Source organism: Macrobrachium nipponense, chromosome 10, assembly GCF_015104395.2.
Source record: "Macrobrachium nipponense isolate FS-2020 chromosome 10, ASM1510439v2, whole genome shotgun sequence".
Classification (NCBI taxonomy): Eukaryota; Metazoa; Arthropoda; class Malacostraca; order Decapoda; family Palaemonidae; genus Macrobrachium; species Macrobrachium nipponense.
This window is the reverse complement of record NC_087204.1, coordinates 97796708-97819768: the sequence shown is the minus strand read 5'-3', so window position 1 is coordinate 97819768 and position 23061 is coordinate 97796708. Positions and strand designations below refer to the sequence as shown.

The 23061-nt window shown below is 36.6% G+C and overlaps 1 protein-coding gene across 1 annotated transcript in view; it reads right to left on the bottom strand.

Moving 5' to 3' along the window:
• Positions 1-22083, bottom strand: part of LOC135223799 (facilitated trehalose transporter Tret1-like) — a 29208-nt gene extending 7125 nt beyond the window's left edge. The window contains exons 1-5 of the mRNA XM_064262619.1: positions 21740-22083; positions 8675-8748; positions 8074-8224; positions 4554-4716; positions 1195-1911 (exon numbers count right to left, since the gene is read on the bottom strand). Coding sequence (XP_064118689.1) covers positions 1195-1911; positions 4554-4716; positions 8074-8224; positions 8675-8748; positions 21740-21779 — 1145 coding nt within the window. The 5' untranslated portion in view covers positions 21780-22083. The remainder of the gene's footprint in view (positions 1-1194; positions 1912-4553; positions 4717-8073; positions 8225-8674; positions 8749-21739) is intronic.
• Positions 22084-23061: the final 978 nt, after the last annotated feature.

Genomic DNA, 23061 nt, shown 5'->3' with positions numbered 1-23061 from the left:
ATAAGGATTTTTTAATAAGAATATTCACATTACTATGTACATACCTCCAGTTAGTCTTCTCATCCTTTAAAAAACTGCCAGAACTTTATACCAAATTAATTTTGTATATATATTTTCTGACGTAATTACACCTGTGAGCAAGCAGACTGGGACGCATAAGAGCGCTCGAATTCATAAAGGTAATTACGTGCCATGTATTAATTTGAAGTAATTACGCGCCATTTACAGATGGAATCGTTGCATGATATGCAATAATATTATGGATGAAAATGACCGGGTTAGAGGAATGAATAATGACATCGTCATTTATAGGAATGATAGATGAAGGTCTCGGCTGCCACCTCAACCCCCCCCCCCCCACAACAAAGCACAAATAGACATACACAAATAAATTCTAAAACCATTAAATCTTATTCTACGCCCGTTTACGTATAGACGCTTAGATATCTAGAATGTTGTATATTTGTAAAGAATAGAAATTCCAATTAAAGAATATGCTTTATTTGAAAAAAAATTCAATTAACTTATAGCACTCTTCTTTTAATTACGAGTATTACAATAATAGGTTTTAGTGTCAAGCATTGATGAGGTCACAGTTGAATTTGATGTAGTTCATTTGCACGCTTGAACATCGGATGGTTCGTAAGTCAGTTGCATAGTACGCCATATGTCTGACCTTTATTCATGGTTTATTTTTGGTCAGGTTTGGTTTTTGCAAATTCTATGAGCATATAATGAGAAATATTCTAATTAAATATTGAGCGTAGGATCAACGTTTCTGTATTAGTCCTTAATGAGATTAAGTAATTAAACGAGGTGGCTTCAGAAACTTGAATAATTGTAAGCTTGTTCGTGAAATGGAGTTTTTTATATTTCAATTCGAACGTTTGACATTAATGCCAAGACTTCTTGTTGATGAAAACTTCTAATCTTTATCATCCTGACTTTAAGGTTGGAATGAATGTAATTAGGTGTTATAGCACCTTTGAATGAATTGTTTGGAGGGGGAAGGGGGCATTTCAAATGTTTTAATTTACAAGTATATACATATGTATAATGTATCCATGAGTATTTGTTTGTTGGGGTGGGGTGGGGGGTGTGTTGTTCTACGCGTGATTCAGATTATGAGTTAGCGGAAAACTAAAGTAGTATATATATCAGTGAAGGCCTTCTAAGATACATTCTCGTACTCACGTCTCGTAAATGTGCTCCTCTGGGCCGGCGTTCTCCGCCAGGTAGACGTAAGCGCCCAAGACGGCCAGCGCCCCGGCATTGACGGCGTGAGAGATGACGAGCGAGTACCTCCGCCCGATGATATCGAGGAGGAAGATGGCCGCCAGCGTCCCCGCCACCCTGAGCGCCCCGGCGATGGCCGTAACGGCGTCCGGGTCGATGGGCGCCCCGGCCGCCTGCAGGATCCGCGTCGTGTGGATCATGAAGACGAAGTTTCCGCAGAACTGCATCGTGAAGAACAGCATCGACACGACGAGGACGCGCTTCAGGACGTCCTTCTTCAGCAGCATCTTCCACGACGAGCCGTTCTGGTCCTTGGCGGGGGCGGCGTTGCGTCTCTCGAGCTCGGCCACTTCCCCTTCGACGTCGGCGTATTCTCCCCTGAGCCTCCGCAGGATTGCTATGGCCGCCTGCCTGCGGCCCTTGATCACGAGGAAGGAGGGCGATTCGGGCAGCAGGAACGTCAGGAGGGCGAAGGCCGCCAGCGGCAACAGGCAGACGAAAGTCAGGTGTTGCCATTTCAGGATGTACCCGAAGGAGACGGTGTATAGGTTGCCGAGTACGATGCCCATGGTCGGGAGGGTGGCCATCATGCCACGGATTTTGGTGTCGGAGAGTTCCACCACGTAGGCGTAGCCGGCTATGGAGGTTGCGCCTCCCGCTAGTCCCACCACGAACCTCAGAAATATTGAACACAGAGAATAGGTCAGTATTCATACAGCCCATTAGATAGGCATATCAGTAACTTAATTGCAATATATTTATCTACAATAGAAGAGCGAGGGATAGGGGACCCATAGATTTGGTATATAGTAGATTCGCATCAACCGTGCATCTGATATCTTGGCCAGTCCCTTACGACGCTCCTGATTGGTCGTTGATAAGCCAGTCCCAGTGCTGGAACCTCTCAGTCTCACGAGAGTTCACATGGGCGGGATGTATGTTCCACCTCAGGAGAGGTGGAACATACATCCTGCCAATGTGAACTCTCGAGAGGGACCGAGAGTTTCCAGCCCTGTGACTGGCTTATCAACAACCAATCAATATCGTCGTAAGGGACTGGCCAAGATATCAGATGCACGGCTGATGTGAATCTACTATTGTAATGTTTGGAGAGAATATATTAGCTTTTTTCTGCTCGTTTTTCAAGTATTTATTTTCTTGTTCTATCAACTCAAAATGAACAGGGCCCTGATGAACGCCTTTCTAAAAGTACTGTTCTAGGCCAGGTCAACTTCCTGTCTCACCCCATAGGTGGTTAGCACCGTCAGTGCAAATCATGCGGTACACTGCAAACATTACTTAAGGGTCTCTGCAACGTCCTTTGAGCCCCAAGCAGCAATCCCTTTTGTTCCTTTTACTGTACCTCTCTTCATATTCTCTCTCGTCCATATTACTTTCCACCCCCTACTAACAATTGATTCATAGTGTAACTGCTTTGAGGTTTTCCTCCTGTTACACATTTCAAACCTTTTACTGTCAATGACCTCATAGGTCCCAGTGCTTGCCATTTGGCCCTAAATTACATATTCAATTCAATTCAGTTTGATAATCAAAACAGAAGTCAAGAGGAGGAGTGACGATTTTTGTTTTTGTTCAGCAGGAAAATAACAACGAGACGAAAACAAGAACCAGTTGCCAGTGTCTGTCCCAAGTTTTTTTTTTTTTTTTTTTTATCTCGAAAGTTCAGTCTGGGCAGGAGACTGGAGCCAAATAACAAATGAACATCAGGCCACAAAGCCGCTTGCCAGCCTGATCCTGCCAAACCTGTATTTGTTTACCAAGAGAGGACTACGCCGCAGGTAAGCTGCTACTTTTTTTTTTTTATTTGCTTTGATTTTATTAAAGGAAGTGGCTCGTGCACACGCCTCCTTCCATCCAACCGGTTGGTATTAGGTCTAGTTTGGAGGCCCCTCTGCACTGGAATGTGAATAGGCTGATGTTACGGAAATTTCCTGATGCCTTGAAACTGTATTTTGTGTGTATACTGTATGGTATATATATATATATATTATATTATTATATATATATAGTATATATATATATATATATATATATTACATATATGTATTAATTTATAATATATATATATAATATTATATATATATTATATATATATATATATATACTTTATATGTGATATATGTATTGTAAATAAATTAATAATTATATAATTATAATTAATAATATATATTATATTATATAATATAATATGTTTTAATATATGTATATAAAATATAATATAATATATATATATTATAAATATTATATACTTTTTAAATATGGTGAACATATAATATATGGTTAATTGTATGTGCGTATTCATGTATATATATTATATAATATATATATATATATCATATATAATATATATTTTATTATGTGACATATATATATGTATGTATGGCGTATCAATGTATATATAGAATATATATATATATATATATATAATATATATATAGATATATATATATAGATATATATATATATATTATATATACACTTTAGTGAACAAGACCACAGTTGATGGTCGAAAGCTTTAATCCTGTACAAGATATATATATTTTAAACTACAAGAAGGATTTTACTTCATTGTGGATTGTATCCCCATATATATATATATATATATATATATATATATATATATATATATTATATATATATATATATAAAGGTTTTTTGCCACGAAGGTAAAAATGAAAAAGCGAGATAGCCAAGTACTTTCGGTCCTGTTCGGACCCTTTACTGAAGGCAAACTGATTTTACAGAAGACAACATAGCCAAAAGAAGGCTTAATATCCAAACTGACACTACAAGATTAGCAATAAGGTCGATTTCACTCTACAGAAAGGAGGAACCGCCTGAGGGTAGCCACACCTTGAAGGATACACGCAGTAAACAAGTTATTCTTCCAGAAAACAGTATATTTTGAAAAAAAACACGGAAGCATATACAATTTAATATCATGAATTTTACACAAATTTTTCCAAAAGAATATTATTAATGAAAAGACGAAAGAAAATGTGTTTGTAATAGCATTTATGTCTGGTTCCTCTGGACATTGTAAAGTATAAAAAAAAATTTTTACTTTCACAGAGAAATATATATATATATATATATATATATATATTATATATACATATATATATATATATATACATATATATATATATATATATATATATTATATATAATATTATTATATATTATATACTATATGCAAACAGTGACCGACAGACGCAAAACACTTAAAAAAAGTATAACCTATAAAGACATTAAAAAATACAAAACTGAAAGTGACCAACAAACTATAAACGTACCTTCCAGTGAGAATGAGCGCCACATTATGTCCCAGGGCGGTCAGGATCCACCCGATAAGGTAAGGAATGACAGAGATCTGCAGTGATCTGTAGCGCCCGATGGAACTGACCATCCACCCGGAGAACCAGGCGCCGAAGAGGGTGCCCAGGTAGACCAGGCTTCCTATCGAGATAGACCAAGAGTGTTGTCTCTCAGCATTAGGTTGAATTTAATGTTGGCTTTCAGTATTCGACGTTACATAATTTGTCGTATTATGTGATACACACACACACCACACACACACAACACACACACACACACATATACACATACATATATTTGTCCCATATATACACATATAGATAGATACATTGAGCTACAAATGCCCTTTAATATCTAATTCGCTCTACCTCGGAATTAATATATTTTCATATATGTTAACCTAAGGGAATTTTCTAGTCGATAAGAAATTCGTCGGCTCATGGGCGAGAGCCATCGAACCAACTGTGGGTCTTGAATTCGTTGGTTCGATAGTTCGCGCCCATGAGCCGAAGAATTTCTTATCGACCAAAAAAATTCCCCTTAGGTTAACATATATGAAAATATATTATTAATTCCGAGGTAGAGCGAATTAGATATTAAAGGATATTTGTAGCTCGATGTATGTATATGAATCACGGTAATGTGATATGACTCACACACACACACACACACACACATATATATATATATAAATATATATATATATATATATATATATATATATATATATATATATATATATATATATATATATGTGTGTATGTGTGTGTGTGTGTGTGCGTGTGTGAGTCATATCACATTACCGTGATTCATATACATACATCGAGCTACAAATATCCTTTAATATCTAATTCGCTCTACCTCGGAATTAATAATATATTTTCATATATGTTAACCTAAGGGGAATTTTTTTGGTCGATAAGAAATTCTTCGGCTCATGGGCGCGAAACTATCGAACAACGAATTCAAGACCCACAGTTGGTTCGATGGCTCTCGCCCATGAGCCGACGAATTTCTTATCGACTAGAAAATTCCCCTTAGGTTAACATATATGAAAATATATTAATTCCGAGGTAGAGCGAATTAGATATTAAAGGGCATTTGTAGCTCAATGTATCTATCTATATGTGTATATATGGGACAAATATATGTAGCACAAATGTTAAGCTACAAATATAATTTAATATCCACCTTGCTCTACCTCCCATTGGGAAGTGAATATTACTATAAATGAAATTTGTAGCTTAAGATTCGTGTATATAAAATCTCACAGTGGTGTTTTATATATATATATATATATATATATATATATATATATATATATATATATATATATATAAAACACCCGCAAAATTTCTATAACAGTGAACTCAACTAGTGGTCCTTGGTAACATTTCAGGTGGTCCACCGGACCTACGCTATATTTGAGCATAAACTTAAGAGTGGTACATATATTTTTAACTTTATCGAGAGTATTAAGAACAATTTGTATTAGTGTTGTTAAAATGTCTATCTACAGGTTGTAATCCTTCTGTCAGAAATGTATTTCAATCCGAAATGTTTGTTTATGCTTTATTTATGGTTACTCAAATAAGAAGTCCACAATACATATATTTTTTTAATGGGCTGGTGGTCCATTATCTAATTTAGAAGGAAAGGCGGTACTTGCTTTAAGCAATATCATATTTGTGTTCGTTTTAAATGGACCTTACTTTTACTCACAAACTATACACGTCCCTTTGCTGGTGAGTAGCTAAATTCTTACATGTCATGTATGCCTTAAGTCATTCGCTCTTCACCTTAATTATAATAACAGGTCAGTCGAACTTTTGCAACCAGGGCAAGGCATGTCAGGTAGATAACCTGTCTCTCTCTCTGCATGAACGGTTCAGTCTTCTGAGTTTTCAACTCTGTAAATAATAAGAACTGTTTAAATAGAATCAACCAACCCTGTCTGTCTGTGCATGAACGGTCCAGTCTTTTGAGTTTTCAAGTCTGTGAATAATCAGAACATTATGACTGCCTCTGTGAGCTTGAACGGCCCAGCCTTGTGAAGTCTGAAGATTACTTAACCAGATTCAACCGCCCTCTTGAATCAAGGCACAGGATAATAGTGCAACACGTGTAGAAGTTACTTACGTCTAGCTTTTGACTAAACCAGTACTGCCCCTTAACACAACCCCCTTCCCCTTTTATTTTTTTTTTCAGGGGCGGGGTAAGCTTTTAAAAGCTGTCATCCAACTCTCTCACCGCTTTGGGCCGGGGAATGAGCCACGCTAGGACGGTTCTCGGATCCTGTTTATCATGTGTTTTTGCTTTCGCTTCTTCTTGCAATTTCCCTCATCTCGATCTTGGAGAGTAATGAAACTGGAGGTGTGGTTTGTGTGATTCATTCTTTGTTTTTATATCAGCCTTATAATGGTACTCTTCTCTATATATTGTGACCTGTCAAGTGGACGCAACTTATATCTAAATAATGTGACCTGTCAAGTGGACGCAACTTATCTCTAAATAATGTGACCTGTCAAGTGGACGCAGCTTATCTCTAAATAATGTGACCTGTCAAGTGGACGCAACTTATCTCTAAATAATGTGACCTGTCAAGTGGACGCAGCTTCTCTAAATAATGTGACCTGTCAAGTGGACGTAACTTATCTCTAAATAATGTGACCTGTCAAGTGGACGCAACTTATCGCTAAATAATGTGACCTGTCAAGTGGACACCGCTTATCTCTAAATAATGTGACCTGTCAAGTGGACGCAACTTATCGCTAAATAATGTGACCTGTCAAGTGGACACCGCTTATCTCTAAATAATGTGACCTGTCAAGTGGACGCAACTTATCTCTAAATAATGTGACCTGTCAAGTGGACGCAGCTTATCTCTAAATAATGTGACCTGTCAAGTGAACGCCACTTATCTTTGAATAATGTTACATGGCAAGTGGACGCAACTTATCTCATCTCTAAGAAATCTGACCAGCAATCAGCAGCTTGGATCTTCTAAATAATGTGCTTCAATTTAAAAACGCCACTTATCAAAATGTGTTACCTTGTCAAATTTTGTGGGAACGCCAACTTATCTGTTAATCAATGTGAACTGTCAAGTGGACGCAACTTATCTCTTAATAATGTGAACTGTCAAGTGGACGCAACTTATCTCTTAATAATGTGAACTGTCAAGTGGATGCAACTTATCTCATCTCTAAGTAATGTGACCTGTCAAGTGGACGCAGCTTATCTCTAAATAATGTAACCTGTCAAGTAGATGTCACTAATCTCTGAATAATGTGACCTGTCAAGTAGACGCAACTTCTCTCTAAATAATGTGACCTGTCAAGTAGATGCAACTTATCTCTAAATAATGTGACCGGTCAAGTGGATGCCGCTAATCTGAATAATGTGACCTGTCAAGTGGACGCAGCTTATCTCTGAATAATGTGACCTGTCAAGTAGATGCAAATCCTCTGCGAAAGGTCTTAGTCCTCCATCACTGACCTGTCATATCCTTCTCAGCCGAGGAGAACGAGATCTCTGTCCCGACGAGAGTGACATTGTTGACGTCGATGTCCGACAGGGCCGGGGAGGGCCAGGTTAGCGTCGTGCCCAAACAGAAGTATCCTAGAGAGACGAGGCCCACCAGCGCCACCTGTTGAGAGGGATATGAATTAGAGCAGATTGTGGGGCGAGAAACCTTTCTTTGTTTTTTTCATTTTTTTATTTTTATGGTTTACAGAGTCCGTGAGAAAGCAGTTAAAAATGTCCTTATATATATAAATATATTACTGAGAAATGACAAGAATAAGCACGCGATCTGATTATTAGCTGAAGACACCGGGAAAATTCAAAATGATAAGACGGAGTGCCAAGTACTTTCGTGTATTTAGCACATCTTCGGGGGCACGTATAATCCATATACACATATATATGTATATGCATATGTATATATGTATGTATGTATAATCCATATATATATATATACATATATATATATATGTATACAAACATACAATATATGTATATATACAGAGGCAGTCTGTGTTTTCTCTCGGTATTCGTAGGACAAGAAGGAAGGCACAGCGTAAAAGAAGGACTTTACTTGTTTCAAAAGCCTCCTTCGTCTGTCGGTCGGAGGTTCGTCGTAGCTGTTGACTTTGCAGACGTGGCCGTTACCTAGAGGAAGAGGAAGCAACATTGTTAGGCCTATTTTTAAATATGGGTGAGATATAGAGAGTTGATAGGTTCATTTGTACCATTTATGTCAATGAACGTCGCTGAGAATATGGTTATTGACATTGGAAATTGCTTTTGACTGTAGGATTAGATCAGTGGTTCTGAACCAGGGGGGAATTTGAGAGTCTGCTAGAATTGTGGTTCTAGGTCTAGGAAGTTGGAACAGTCACGGAATGTGACGGAAAGCGCAGTGTGCATCGGTCTGCACTACTGAGAGGTCATGCTTGGTTTTCGCTCCGCTAGCTTGTGTGTCTGTGATACTATTTTGTATTATTTGGAATGCACCTTTTGAGGCAGACGCTTTTGGAAAGTGGGTTGGGTAATGACATCCTGATGTATGGTGATAGGGTGCATGGGCTAAAAAAATGTTCAGAACCACCACTGGATTAGACTAAAGAATTTTCGCAAAACTGTCATGCAAAAAATAGAGATCTAGAAAAGTTCACATTGCCAGCTCAGCTGACGATCGTAAAAACGAGCGAAATATCAATTAAAAATTGATTGGTGCATCGTAAATAAAATAAATGAAAGAATCGGGCGGTCATATACAACAAAGTAAACTGGTGGAACTCGTTGGTTATCAATTCCTGCCGAGTCAGCGAACGCTGTCATGGGATGACGTCATCGACTGGCGCAGAGATGATTCACTAGTTGCTTGGGAGATGTCGATCACAGTATCCCTTTTATAATCATGATTGCATTTAAAAGCAAGTAGAAGAATAAAATGATTCCCTTGTCTGTAGGATTTAGACTCTCTCTCTCTCTCTCTCTCTCTCTCTCTCTCTCTCTCTCTATATATATATATATATATATATATATATATATATATATATATATATATATAATATATATATCATATAATATATAATCATATATATATTATTAATACATATATATACATATATATATATATATATATATATATATATATATATAATATATATCGTTTCGTTTGTAAGTCAAGACTGCGATAAAGAATATAAGGATTTATTAACAATGGTAAACTTTTGCATCAAATCCTTCATTAAATATAGGATAACCGGTACGAAATCATTTAAAGATACACAGTACACATTATTTCAAATAATTATAGGACACCTCATGTTAACATATTTCATTCCACGCAAATGTGATATAAAAACAAATATAGATGTATTTATATAAAGCGAAGTATTAATAGGATTATTTCCCGATAAATAGGTGGGCGAAAAAGGTAAAATAATATAGAGAATAATTACACTAGAATCAAAGGATCTTTGTTTGTTCAAAGCAATACCGAAGTTAACGCTCCAAGCAATATAACACTGACATTTTCTTTGTGGAATTTGACGTGGCTTTGTATTCACCAGGCTTCATAAATTATGCATATATATAACAAGATGGAGGTGAATTCTAGGAAACCGCTAAAGCATAGTTTTATATAAGTATATGTTTTAAATATAAAAGTTTGATTATCATTTATTAACGTTCATATTTGGACACTGAATTTTACTATAGCAGATTCACATCAACCGTGCATTTGATGTCTAGGCCAATCCCTTACGATGCTCCATATGATTTGGCTGTTGATAAGCAATCACAGGGCTGGAAACTCTCAGCCTCTCTCGAGAGTTCACATAGGTAGGCTGTATGTTCTACCTCTCCTGAGGGATACTTTTGAAAGACATATCCCTCAGGAGAGGTGTAACATAGATCCTACCCATGTGAACTCTCGAGAGCGACTGAGAGCTTCCAACTTCCTGCCCTGTGATTGGCTTATCGACAGCCAATCAGGAGCGTCTTAAGGGACTGGCCTAAACATCAAATGCACATTGATATGAGTCTACTATAGTATGTTATGATTCATTCTTAATCGTATTAATTTATACATTTCATCTTCATTACAGTGGTGAATAATCTTGATGGGCCCAGGCGCTTGCTTTTCAAGAATTTAATTGCGTAATCAGTCAGTCATAAACGAACACACACACACACGCACGCCTGGAATTCATAACGAGATGATTTATGTTCCTGGAATTCCCTGTCATACCCAGAAAAAGAATACGGGTATGTCCGCTCTGACGTTTTATTTAGGAAAAACCAAGTTGAAAGGGAAACCAGTTTAGCCACTAGTTGATTCAATTTGTCTCAAAGCATTCTTAGGCAGAGAGAATGTTTAAATTTTTTTTTTTTATATTATTCAAATTTTCCTAATATACTTTTAATTCCATATCATAATTTTGGAGTGGATGTGCGTAGTCCCTGCGACGCCAGTTACATAAATAGATCGATTAATCGCTTAATCTTGCGATGCAAATTTCTTGCTGGTGATAGAACCCGCCCGGTCTTCCTTTGCTTCTCGGAAGAGACCGGATTAGTCTGGTTGTGACTTGCTTTTACAGTTTCATGGCACAGCAGTTGTTTGGAAGAATTCAGTTGAACCACGACACACGCACACGCGCACACACATACTTGTATGTGCATATATATATATATATATATATATATATATATATATATATATATATATATATATATATATATATATATATAATGTGTATTATATTGATATTACATATTAAATAAGGAACAAATCAGTGAAAATGTAAGATGATTCATTTTAGTTAATTAAGTAAACTAAGAAACAGTGGATTATGTTGCAAAAAAGTGCACATGGCCATAACTCGTATTTAGACATATATATATATATATATATATATATGTATATATATATATATTATATATATATATGACTGGTAAAAATGTTCTGTAACAACAGAATTCCATCTAATAAAAGGAGCCCATAAAAACACCAAAATGTAGAGAGAAAAGTACTATATTTCAGAGACTGCTGTCTCTCTCTTCAGGTACCTATGTGAAGAGAGAGACAGCAGTCTCTGAAATATAGTACTTTTCTCTCTACATTTTGGTGTTTTTATGGGCTCCTTTTATTAGATATATATTATATATATATATATATATATATATATATATATATATATATATATATATATATATATATGTGTGTGTGTGTGTATACAGACACAAGTATTTACTTATATGTATATTATATACAAATATTTACATACACACACACACACACACACACACACATATATATATATATATATATATATATACATATATGTATATAGTCACATGGAACAGCATTGAACGAACTTCCCAGTGAGTCAATAGCTATTTTTTTTAATCTTTTTTAAAGCCTGACATTTGGGTTGGCGACGTTCCAGCAAAATTCCTTTTAATTTTACATTAGGAAGGTGCCGAGGGAACTGAGAGCGTTCACTATCCATTGTTTAAACTCCGCGAAGGTCAGTCTCTTGCTACTAAGCAAGGTGCGTTGCCAAGGAAGAGTAAGAGGGGTACTATACTTTGCTGAATAGAATAGAATATAGAATTCACACTACAGGCCCAGGAGCGCTCCGCCCGGCCGCGATTTCGATTCTCGGACATTCCACTGAGGTGTTAGAAATGTGTAGTTCTGGTGATAGAAGTTCATTCTCGACGTGGTTCGGAAGTCACGTAAAGCCGTTGGTCCCGTTGCTGAATAACCACTGGTTTCATACAACGTAAAGACACCAAACAAACAATCTACAGGCCCAGGCACTGGGGCCTATGAGGGCATTCAGCGCTGGAACGGAAATTGACAGTAACAAGGTTTGAAAGGTGTAACAGCAGTAAAACCTCAAAGCACTTGTTAGGAGAGGGTGGAGAGAAAGATGGAAGAAAGAGAATACGAACGGAGGTACAATAAAAGGAATGAGAGGGATTGCACCTAGGGGCCGAAGGGTCGCTGTAATAGAACACCAAGTAATGCATGAGATGCAATGACGGCACTACCCGGCTACGGAAGTCTTTGCTGAAAAATTAATTGGATAGATATGTCCCCCATCTTGGCGCTGTTAGCGCACCTCATGTGGTGCACTGTAAGCATTACTTAAGGTTCTTTGCAGCGTCCCTTCGGGCCTAGCTGCAACCCCTTTCATTCCTTTTACTGTACCTCCGTTCATATTCTCTTCATTCTATCTTGGTATCGACCCTCTTCTAACAATTGATTCATAGTGCAACTGCTCTGAGGTTTTCCTTCTGTTACACCTTTCAACCCTTCTTATATCAATTTCCCTTTCAGAGCTGAATGACCTCATAGGGCCCAGTGTTTGGCCTTCGTCCAAAATTGCTTTATTGGAATGGTCTTACTATCCTTAGCAGGGTCTGGAAATTGATGACTCTTAGCAATGTGTTAGTTGAATAGGAAGCATGAATCAGAATTAAGTGCAAATGATGATGATATAGATCTTTGTTCCTTTGATACATTGACATATACTGAAGCACAAGACACATATTGACATTCTCGGTCGTAACTCACTTATTTTTATTATCGTTTAACTGATTTTATTATGATTCGTAATCGTGACTCAGATATTGTCGGTAGTGCAAGCAACAGTTGCATTTGCGCGAGTATATACGATTAGAAATTAGGATACGAAATAGGCATTAGCACATCACTCTTTCTCAGTGCATGCAAGCAAGCAAGCAAGCAAGCAAGATCGATGAAAACGGCCACATGGGAGTTCTTGATCCCAATGCTTTCGGGATCAATTCCTGTAAGGTGGCATTGTGGCCTTTTCCCCAAACCAGTATGGGTGCTTGGGCCAACGTGTCGCATGATTGGACACCCTGATGCTTTTGGACTGTCGTTTATAATGCATAAAAACATCGTAGCATAATGACTTCATTACGAACGGAGTATTTATCGAGATAATTGATAATCAAAATTCAGATAATGAACGACTCTTGTTTGTTAGCGATGCTGTGGCATGAATATTGCTGGTCTTGTGCTAGCACGGGCTCTTGTTCATTGAAGCGGTGGGTATTTCTGTTATGTACAATATTATGGCCAGCTATAATATAATCATAAGAGAGATGAAGGACAATGATTAGGTACAGAGAATAGCTTATGTATCAGGGTTTATGTATTTTATTGAAGTAAATATATCAACTTGTATTGGCTGATCCAGCTGTAAAACAAATTTGTACTGAAATCAACATTTTTGTTTTTCATGCCAATGCAGCAGTAATTCTGTGCTTCGTAAGTTAAAGTGAACTTTACCCCTCAATTATGAAAAACAAAATGAGTTCTATTAGATAATATATATATATATATATATATAATATATATATATATATATATATATATATATAATATATATATATATTTAATGATAATTTCGCGTCACAAGAACTTTGTCCCCTAATTGAGGCTCAGATAACTGTTCATTCTATAAAGCTTCAGACATAGCCAGTCCCTCCCGCCGGCAGAATCCACTCATGCAGACAAACTAACTATGCTAATCACGGGGGGCTATTTTTGGCATCAGCTAAATTTATATGTTTATGACTTTATCTCAATGTTTGAACGCGACAACTCGATAGTAATACTAGTGCACCAAATGAGCACTTGAAAATACGTTATATGGAGAGAGAGAGAGAGAGAGGAGAGAACAAGTGGGAATAAATAAATATATATATATATATATATATATATATATATATATATATATATATATATATATATATATATATCTATCTATCTGAAAAGGGACCAGTAAATTATACTACATATATATATATATAATATATATATATATATATATATATATATATATATAATTACTGGTCACTTTTCACTAGGTACTATGTAATCTTAATAGCCACAATGAACTCATAACTTCTCGAAACTTCACATACATTGTGGATGCGCTTGTCACTACAAAGCCTTAGATCCGAATGCAAGAAATATGAAGTAATTCTGATGTCCCATAATGGGATTCGAACCCATATCCAAATTATATATGTATATATATATCACATGTGTATATATCGTATATACTAGGTATATATATATACACGTATACATAAATACACGAGACCACACACAAACAATGTATATCATCTGACCAGGTACTAAATTTATCACAGTTCAGATTTGCAGTAAGAAGAAGAAGAAGAAAAACTGGTCTAGGAACACCCTCTATGTTGTTTGTTGAATATATTAACAACTATTTTTTTTTGCTAGATGTTTTTGCAAGTTGATGGTTACACGTGGCTTCTACTTATCCATTTAGCTAGTAGCTTTTGCGTGGTACGGATTAACTTACAACTTTACGATGCTACTGAAAAAAAAACAGCCAAAGTAAAAAGATTAATTTGGTCTTATACGGAAGGAAATCCTCTGTCCCCATACAACAACCTTCCCCGTAAGGGGGTTGTGCCATCAGTGTGCCTCATGCAGCGCACTGTACGTATTACTTAAGGCTCATTTTGTATTCTCTTTCTTATATCTTTCTTTTCACCATCTCCTATCAGTTGTTTCATGGCTCAACTGCCATGTTTTTTTTTTTTTTCTCCTGTTACACCTTCCAAATCTTTTTACTCTGGTTCCCTGTCAGTGCCGAATAATTCTATCTTCCATGCCATTTCATACGATAAGCATGTCTTAATGGATTACTCGGCTTTCAATAATGCCATTATAGTTTTATTACACGGAACTTAAAAGATAAGAGACAGACAGACAGAGAGAGGCATTTAAAGAGAGAAATCGTGTCATGGTGCTCTTAAGACCAGTTTTTTTTTTCTTCTGAGGCTTCGAACTCGTTTCATTTCCATCAGTCCTTGATATTCAGTGAGCAATGTAGTACGTTGTTAGGTGGTACATTATTTATGTAAACGTACCCATATATATATATATATATATATATATATATATATATATATATATATAGTATATAGTATGTATATATATATATATATATATATATATATATATATATATATATATATATATATATATATATGCAGAAGCCAGGTACTATGTCGTACCTCTAAGTAAATGGGGATACAATCCCCATTAACTGAAAAGGCAGATTTTAAGGCATCTCTTGCTCTTCCCTATAATAGAGAACTTAATAAATTTTCTAGGCAGCTTAAAGGAAAAAAGAACGGCTTCAACGTAGTTTTTCAGTACAACAGTACAATCAAGAAGAAACTCATTAAAAATAACCCGGGTAATAGAGAGAATGTAGGAGTATATGTAATACCTTGTAGTGATTGCAATGAATGCTACGTGGGAGAAAGCGGACGTTCCATTGATAAAAGAAGGGAAGAACACGTTGCTGCTTGCAGAAGGGGAAGTTCATACAGTGCAATTGCGCAACATACATGGGAGAAAAACCACGCAATAAATTTTAAAGGTACAAAGGTTGTTTTTGCATGTAACGACAGGACTTTGAGACGAGTAGTAGAAGGGGCGTTAATTTCATTAAACGAGACCTTTGCAGGAAATACTGGCATTACAGAAAATACAGCTATTTGTGAAGAGATATGTAGGAAAGGGAAAATTTCAAACTTTAGGAATATATGTGCCAATAACTATGCTGCTTCCTCTCCTGTTTATCCACTCCATCGGTCATTTCTCCAACAAACCACACAACCATAGAACAAGCAGTTGACAATAGAAACATTCCCCCACGAAGATCCAGACGAATTCTGGAAAGAACGAGGGCTCAACCGCCTGATCATTCATAATATGAACTAGCTTGTTACCTAACCGTTTTTTTTTCAAATGTTTGTGCTCTTACTTGTTAGTTCCTTGAGGTGACATATCACATTTTAGTGAACAAGACCACAGTTGATGGTCGAAAGCTTTAATCCTGTACAAGAATATATATTTTAATCTACTAGAGGATTTTACTTCATTGTGGATTGTATCCCCATATATATATATATATATATATAATATATATATATATATGTATATATATATGTACTATATATGTGTGTGTGTGCGTGTGTGTATAAATACAGTATGTCTATATATATACGTTTATATATGTATAATATATATACATAAATATATATATATATATATATATATATATATATATATATATATGTATACATATAGTATATTATATATATATACATATATATATATAATATATATATATATATGATAATATATATATATATATATATATATATATATATATATATATACACACACACACACACACATATATATATATATATATATATATATTTTATATATATATATATATATATATATATGGGTACGTTCACATGAATGATGTACCATCTAACAAGGTACTACATTGTACCTTGTTAGATGGTACATTATTAATGTGAACGTATATACGTCTATTACACAAAACATCGCACTTCAGCGCAACGCTTGTTAATATTTACTCTTATGTAAGTGATGCTCAGACAAAAAAGCACAGGAAGTTACAAAAAGGTCGGTCGATCGACGCTTCTTACATAATGACCGGTTCCTTCTACGCAGGGGAACAGACAGAGGGAACAATTCTATGTACAGAGAAAGAGAGAGAGAGAGAGATTTCATTAATACAGAAAGTGTTGAGTCTTGTCTACAGAGAGAGAGAAAGTGTAGAGTCCTGTCTACAGAGAGAGAAAGAGAGAAAAAATATCGAATTTTGTCTACAGAGAGAGAGAGAGACCTCATGCCCACAGAATGTTAGCAAACTTATAGAAATGAATTATCCGGCAATTTACTTTATAATAATTAACATTCTGAAATTGAATGACCAATATAACTTGAAATATATTTTTTTGTCTGCTTTTTCACCATATGAAATTTACGTAAAAAAAAAAACCACTGTAGCTGTGAAAAAAAAATGTTCCTTTGTGTGCTTGAGCTTTCGAATTTACCAATTCATAACGAAATCTTATATAGTTTTCTGTTTAGTCTACGTGGGCCTAAAACAGTAGTAAATTTGAAAGCTCGGAGCCATGTTAATCAGTCCAAATCACACCTTTAGACCTAGTGGCAAAACGTAAAAGAATTCAAATAATATTTGGTTCCGCAGTTACATTCTAACTTCACTCTTTTTCTAAATGACGCCGGTAAGTAATGGATACCACGCAATGCATAGCAAATGCACGGGTGAATGTTGCAGTGATGCACTGCAAGGAGTAATAGTACTAGAGTAGCTTAGTAACAGCAGAGAAGTGAAAGTAGTAATCAGAACGGATCACTGAGAGAGAACAGACTTGTTTTATGCTAAACGACGTCATTTTTATCTGCTTAAACGTGCAGCCAACTTCCATATACCGAAGCTTCCAAAGCACTAACAGGGAGGGTGTTGGTTGGTTGGGAGTTGCTCGATCTGATGCCTTTATAAGGGATTGGAGCCTAAATTCGAATTAAGAATCGCCTCTAAGCTACGCTCTTGCTACTACTCTCACTGAGCTGCAAGTATTGGCTTGTTTGTATGTTTATGTGCGAATATACACCGGTATTTTATGAGATTAACTTTGATATGCAAAGGTTAGCGGTATAGGAGATAGAAAGCAAACATGGAGACTGCAATATGTAGAAATGGTTTGGAATAAAGGACATTGGAAACTAGGTTGCTGAAAGGAAAGGTTACAAAAGAGCACTGATGAGTATTCTTAAAGGAAAAAAAAAAGGATGTTAGGAAAATAATAATGCCACTGTGATGAAGTGGTGAAACAATCGCGCAAAGTTAATACGGATAAACGATGGGAGAAGATTAAAATTACAAATGTGGAACAAATGGAGGACGATAAATTTACGAAAAGAATATGATTCAGAAGAGCTGGGATGAGACTGTCTTCGTAATTCTAATCACCGTGTTTACACCAAGTGCCTCTGGGTTAAATAAGGGAAAAAAAAAATAAAAAAAATTGTCCGAAGAGGTTTACACATCAGTGTCAATTATCCCTATATCATTCTTTGACCTACTTTTTCATTTCATCGTTAAAAAGAGGGTGAGCGGAACGCGCTTACATAATCTTTAGACTATTGTCACAAAGCTGAAAACATTTTCATTTTAATCTTGCGACCTTTTATTTATTATTATTAGGAATCTCCTTGCCTTTCATTTTCTTCGCTCTTGTTCTACACTTGGTTATTATGTTCTACATAATAACCAAGTGTAGGTATTGTTTACTTGTGGAGAAATAATAATGAACCAATGCCATTTTTCTTTCGAGACTGATTGGGGAATAACACACACACACACACACACACACACACACACACACATATATATATATATATATATATATATATATATATATATATATGATATTACGTTCTATGTTCGTTTTTGTCATGGAGAGAGAGAGAGAGAGAGAGGGGGGGGCGGTTGACCAATCGTTTCTTTTCTTTCCGACCATTGCCTACTCAACATTTCTTTTCTTAGGAACTACAATCGAAGGGAAGACAAATAAATAACTGCGACGATATTAGGCCTAGAAGGGATAGGCCTACGATCAATAAAAAATTTAGGGACGGGTCGCACTTTTTATCACTGATGGCGACAATCCACTCATTGTGGTGGGGCGTCGTGTGATTGTGCGTTATATGACAAGTACATCACTTTGAATGATTTGAAATGTATTGTAGGAAGACGTCAAATTAATTTGGAAGGCCGCTCGCATTCGTCAATAAATGAGATAAATATTAAATGCATTGGTACTCATTATCTTTTTTTATTTGCCTTTGCCTTTTTATTTTTGTCGTTCAGCAACAAAGTAAAAAATTGTGCCCAAATCGAATGGCAAGACCTTTAACCTTCCATCTTATTTTTTGTACTTACAGTATAAATTTGATAAAGAACTTATTATTATTATTATTATTATTATTATTATTATTATTATTATTATTATTATTATTATATTATTATTATTATTATTATTATTCAGAAGGTGAACACACGATTGTAAAATCTTTCGATACGGATTTGAAAGCTCTAAATCTTTGTAAATATCTTTCTATTTCAGGCAAATACTACACAAGAGTAAAGGAAAAACTGTAGTTGTAAAGTCAATCAACTTTTAGACTATAGAATACTTTAGATCATTGACATCAGCAGAACTATTTTTCCTCGTCCATCTCCTAGGCTTTCTTCACTGCCAAAGGGAAATGGAAAGAAAATATACAATCTACTGTAGCAGGCCACACTATGATATTCTAATATACTAGAACTGAATGAAAATAAAGCACAGAGACGTAAATAGCCCAGGTGTGGATTGGATGTTATAGTACGTCGTTGTTACAGCGTGCATTCAATTTCAGAACTGGAACGAGTTTGTCTGTCTCGGAAAATCCCAAGATTTAGGAAATCCTTTAACGTCTTTTCATTTTGCTTTCATATAATAGACGAAATGATAACAGTCTGGACGACTGCATTTTGGATGTTGTACATGAAGAGAATATGTCTATTGTACAAAAGCACTGATAAAGGAAGAGATGGTCCGCCATAAAAACAAACAAAAAATGATGATGGAAAATGAAAAAACCGAAGGTCAGAGGGTTTATCACACCAAGAAAAGCACGACTTGGCAACTTTCAGATTGAACGAGCTAGTGATGCATACCAACGAAATTTTGTGGAGATCCTTCGCATAAAAAAGTACGACATTCATCAAATATATCCTTTCAAGGATATCTGCCGCCCAATCATTATGTCGGCGTTGTAAGCCTATCGCCGGAAGCCGAGAGAGCGCTTGGGTATAAAGTCTAGCGTACCGGCATTGAGCGCTGACAAAATAGTAGGTTGATATACGATCTTTTAAGCTTTAATTTGTTTAATCGTTTGGTTCCTCGTCTTGTTTAAAAACTGACACAGTACGTAAGGTACAGAATCAGTTGTCCATTACTATCTTGAGGCACTCACTTAAACGCCAATGACCAATGACGCATGCCGCCAGTTGACCATGTTATTAAAGCGCTACAACTTCCTGGCCACCGATCCGTTTTCACTTATCGGCCTACATTCTTTCTCCCATACATCGGCCTAGAACACGGCCAGCTATAGAGGGCGTGAACTGACCCATCTTCGTTTCTACGATGCTTCCGTGCTTGGGTATGCGTCGTTCCTGTTTACTAGCTGCGAACATTTTGCTTATCGGAGTATTTAATATGACTTTTTTTTTCGCTCAAAGAATTTTGTATTTTCCTTTGTCTCATTCTTCCTTTTTCCTGAAGTAATTTACTAGCACGCAGTAGTGCACAGATTAGTAAAAAAACAGACGGTACAGCTAGTCTCAATCAGGACCTGGTCTCTATGTAAAAATGTAATCTAACAAATGAAATGAACCCGAAAATTAGTCGTCATCTTGAGAATATGAAAACTTGAATTTTTGCGGAATGGGTTACAACAAACCTGTATGCATAAGCAAACACTAGTAGATTATGTCACTTTATATGGTAAGCATTAGACTGATTTAGTATCATAAAATGGCGTCACGGCAAGAATTGACAGTGAAGAAATGAAAGGATGCACCAGAAACATCCAAGCAATATTAAAATGACTGAATTCCCCTAACGAGTCCTGTGACGGACGCAGTCATTTCCGTTACAAAACTGTGACTTGAATTATGTGGATGATACGATCGAGTAATTCAGTTAGCCTGTTGCGCATTCCACGCTTCACAGAGTAATGAATTAGGAGTTTTTCCTTGGAAACAGAAGAACAAAAAGAAAATGCAAAATAATTGACGAATACTATTTCTCTTTCAAGAAATGATAAAAATAAACATAGGCCTAGAATCACACCGGAAGGAATTTTCTTTGAAAAATAAGGATAGGAGGTTTGACTCCTTATTTCTAGTATATTTTATTTTGTCCTGGGCTGGAAAAGGTCACATGGCTGTCCATTCCACTGGTCATTAGTCCTAAGGTATGTGAGGTTCATCTCCCCTTAGTAACAGGTATCGCAAACATTGAACAACCTTCATTGTCATTCGTTTAGATGTTAATAGAAATATCTTGACTCTAAAATGATGTCTTGAATATCAAATACCGTGGTTTTATCAAGAAGTAGAGACAAACACAAACATAAAAGTGTTAAGAACATGCTTACCACTTTTCAAGTTTTCCAGCTCTGAGACATCGGCAGTCATGATGTTGGTTCAGAATCAGCGAACACCAGTCACCTGCGGCTGCTGTTGTTGTGCGATCAAAAACTTTGTGAAAGACTTCGAAGTCTTCACACACACACACTAGAGATGCAGTAAGAACAATGCAGTGTCAGTAATGCATGCAAATGTGATCGCCTTCTGGGTTTGGGCAGCAACGTGACTTTGGTATTTGCAACGTAGCGCAAATTATTTAGGCCGAAGTCCCTTTACTCTAATAGAACCTGGCGCGCTCCCGTTTACGCAGGCGCCCTAGCTTCGACTAAACGCTGAGAGGTTTGGTTAGCTTCATTTTCTGTGAGCTAGTTTGTCTCGATCATAAAAAAAGAAACAACTATCCCCCCAGAAGTGAGAGATACCCTGGTCAGCTTAGTGTTGGGGTCTACTGGAGCCCTCGAGGTCATCAGAGTGGAGGGGGTATTAGGAGGTGGAGCTGAGAGATAGATAGATAGAGAGAGAGAGAGAGAGGGAGGCAAGGTCCTGTCTCTAGTTATATCACGGCTAGTTCTCCGAACTGGCCCCCTTGATGCTCCACCCGGTTACGATACCAGTCGGGCCACATGAAGGACCATCATAGAGAAAAACCGGTTTTTCCCCGCAAATTTCCCTGCTTTTCTTGCGTGCTCTTGCTTTCATGCATGTCGGTACTAACACAACATCTTTAGGAATAAAAGTCTTGTCACGTCGAGCCGGTTTGTGACACCTGAGCACATAAGTCTATTGGAAGGCTGTTGGCAATGGCTTTTGCTTGTCGTATGAGGCCGTTTAGAGAGAGAGAGAGAGAGAGAGCATTTGCCGTATGAAAAGTACCAGGGAATTGACGACTTTATGTAACATCATATAACCTTGAACGATAATGAGCTATGCTGGAGTTATGTCATAATCCTAACCAGATTTAACTCCGAGTATGAACTGTTTTAGAAAGCTGCTGTTTACACCCTCGGCTGCAGGGGGCGAGTTCGACATTGCTGGAATAGGGGAGGAAGCGATGTTGTTCTAAGTTAGTTTTCCTTTTAAAACGATTCTTCAAGTCACCTTTGGCGGTCAGCTACCGACCTTTATTTAAGAAGGCGGTCTTGCATTTTAAAAACAGGCGGAAGGTCGTCTGCAAGATGTTTGTGAAATTCAGCTAATCATGTAGGTCTAAAGTCGTACCATTTATGGTTCGTTTACCTGATAGGGGGGGTTGGGGTTAGGGGACGGGGACGGGAAAGGAAAGTTGAGTTTCATATTGTCCGAAGAATTGTTTACCTTTGAGAGTAGTTGG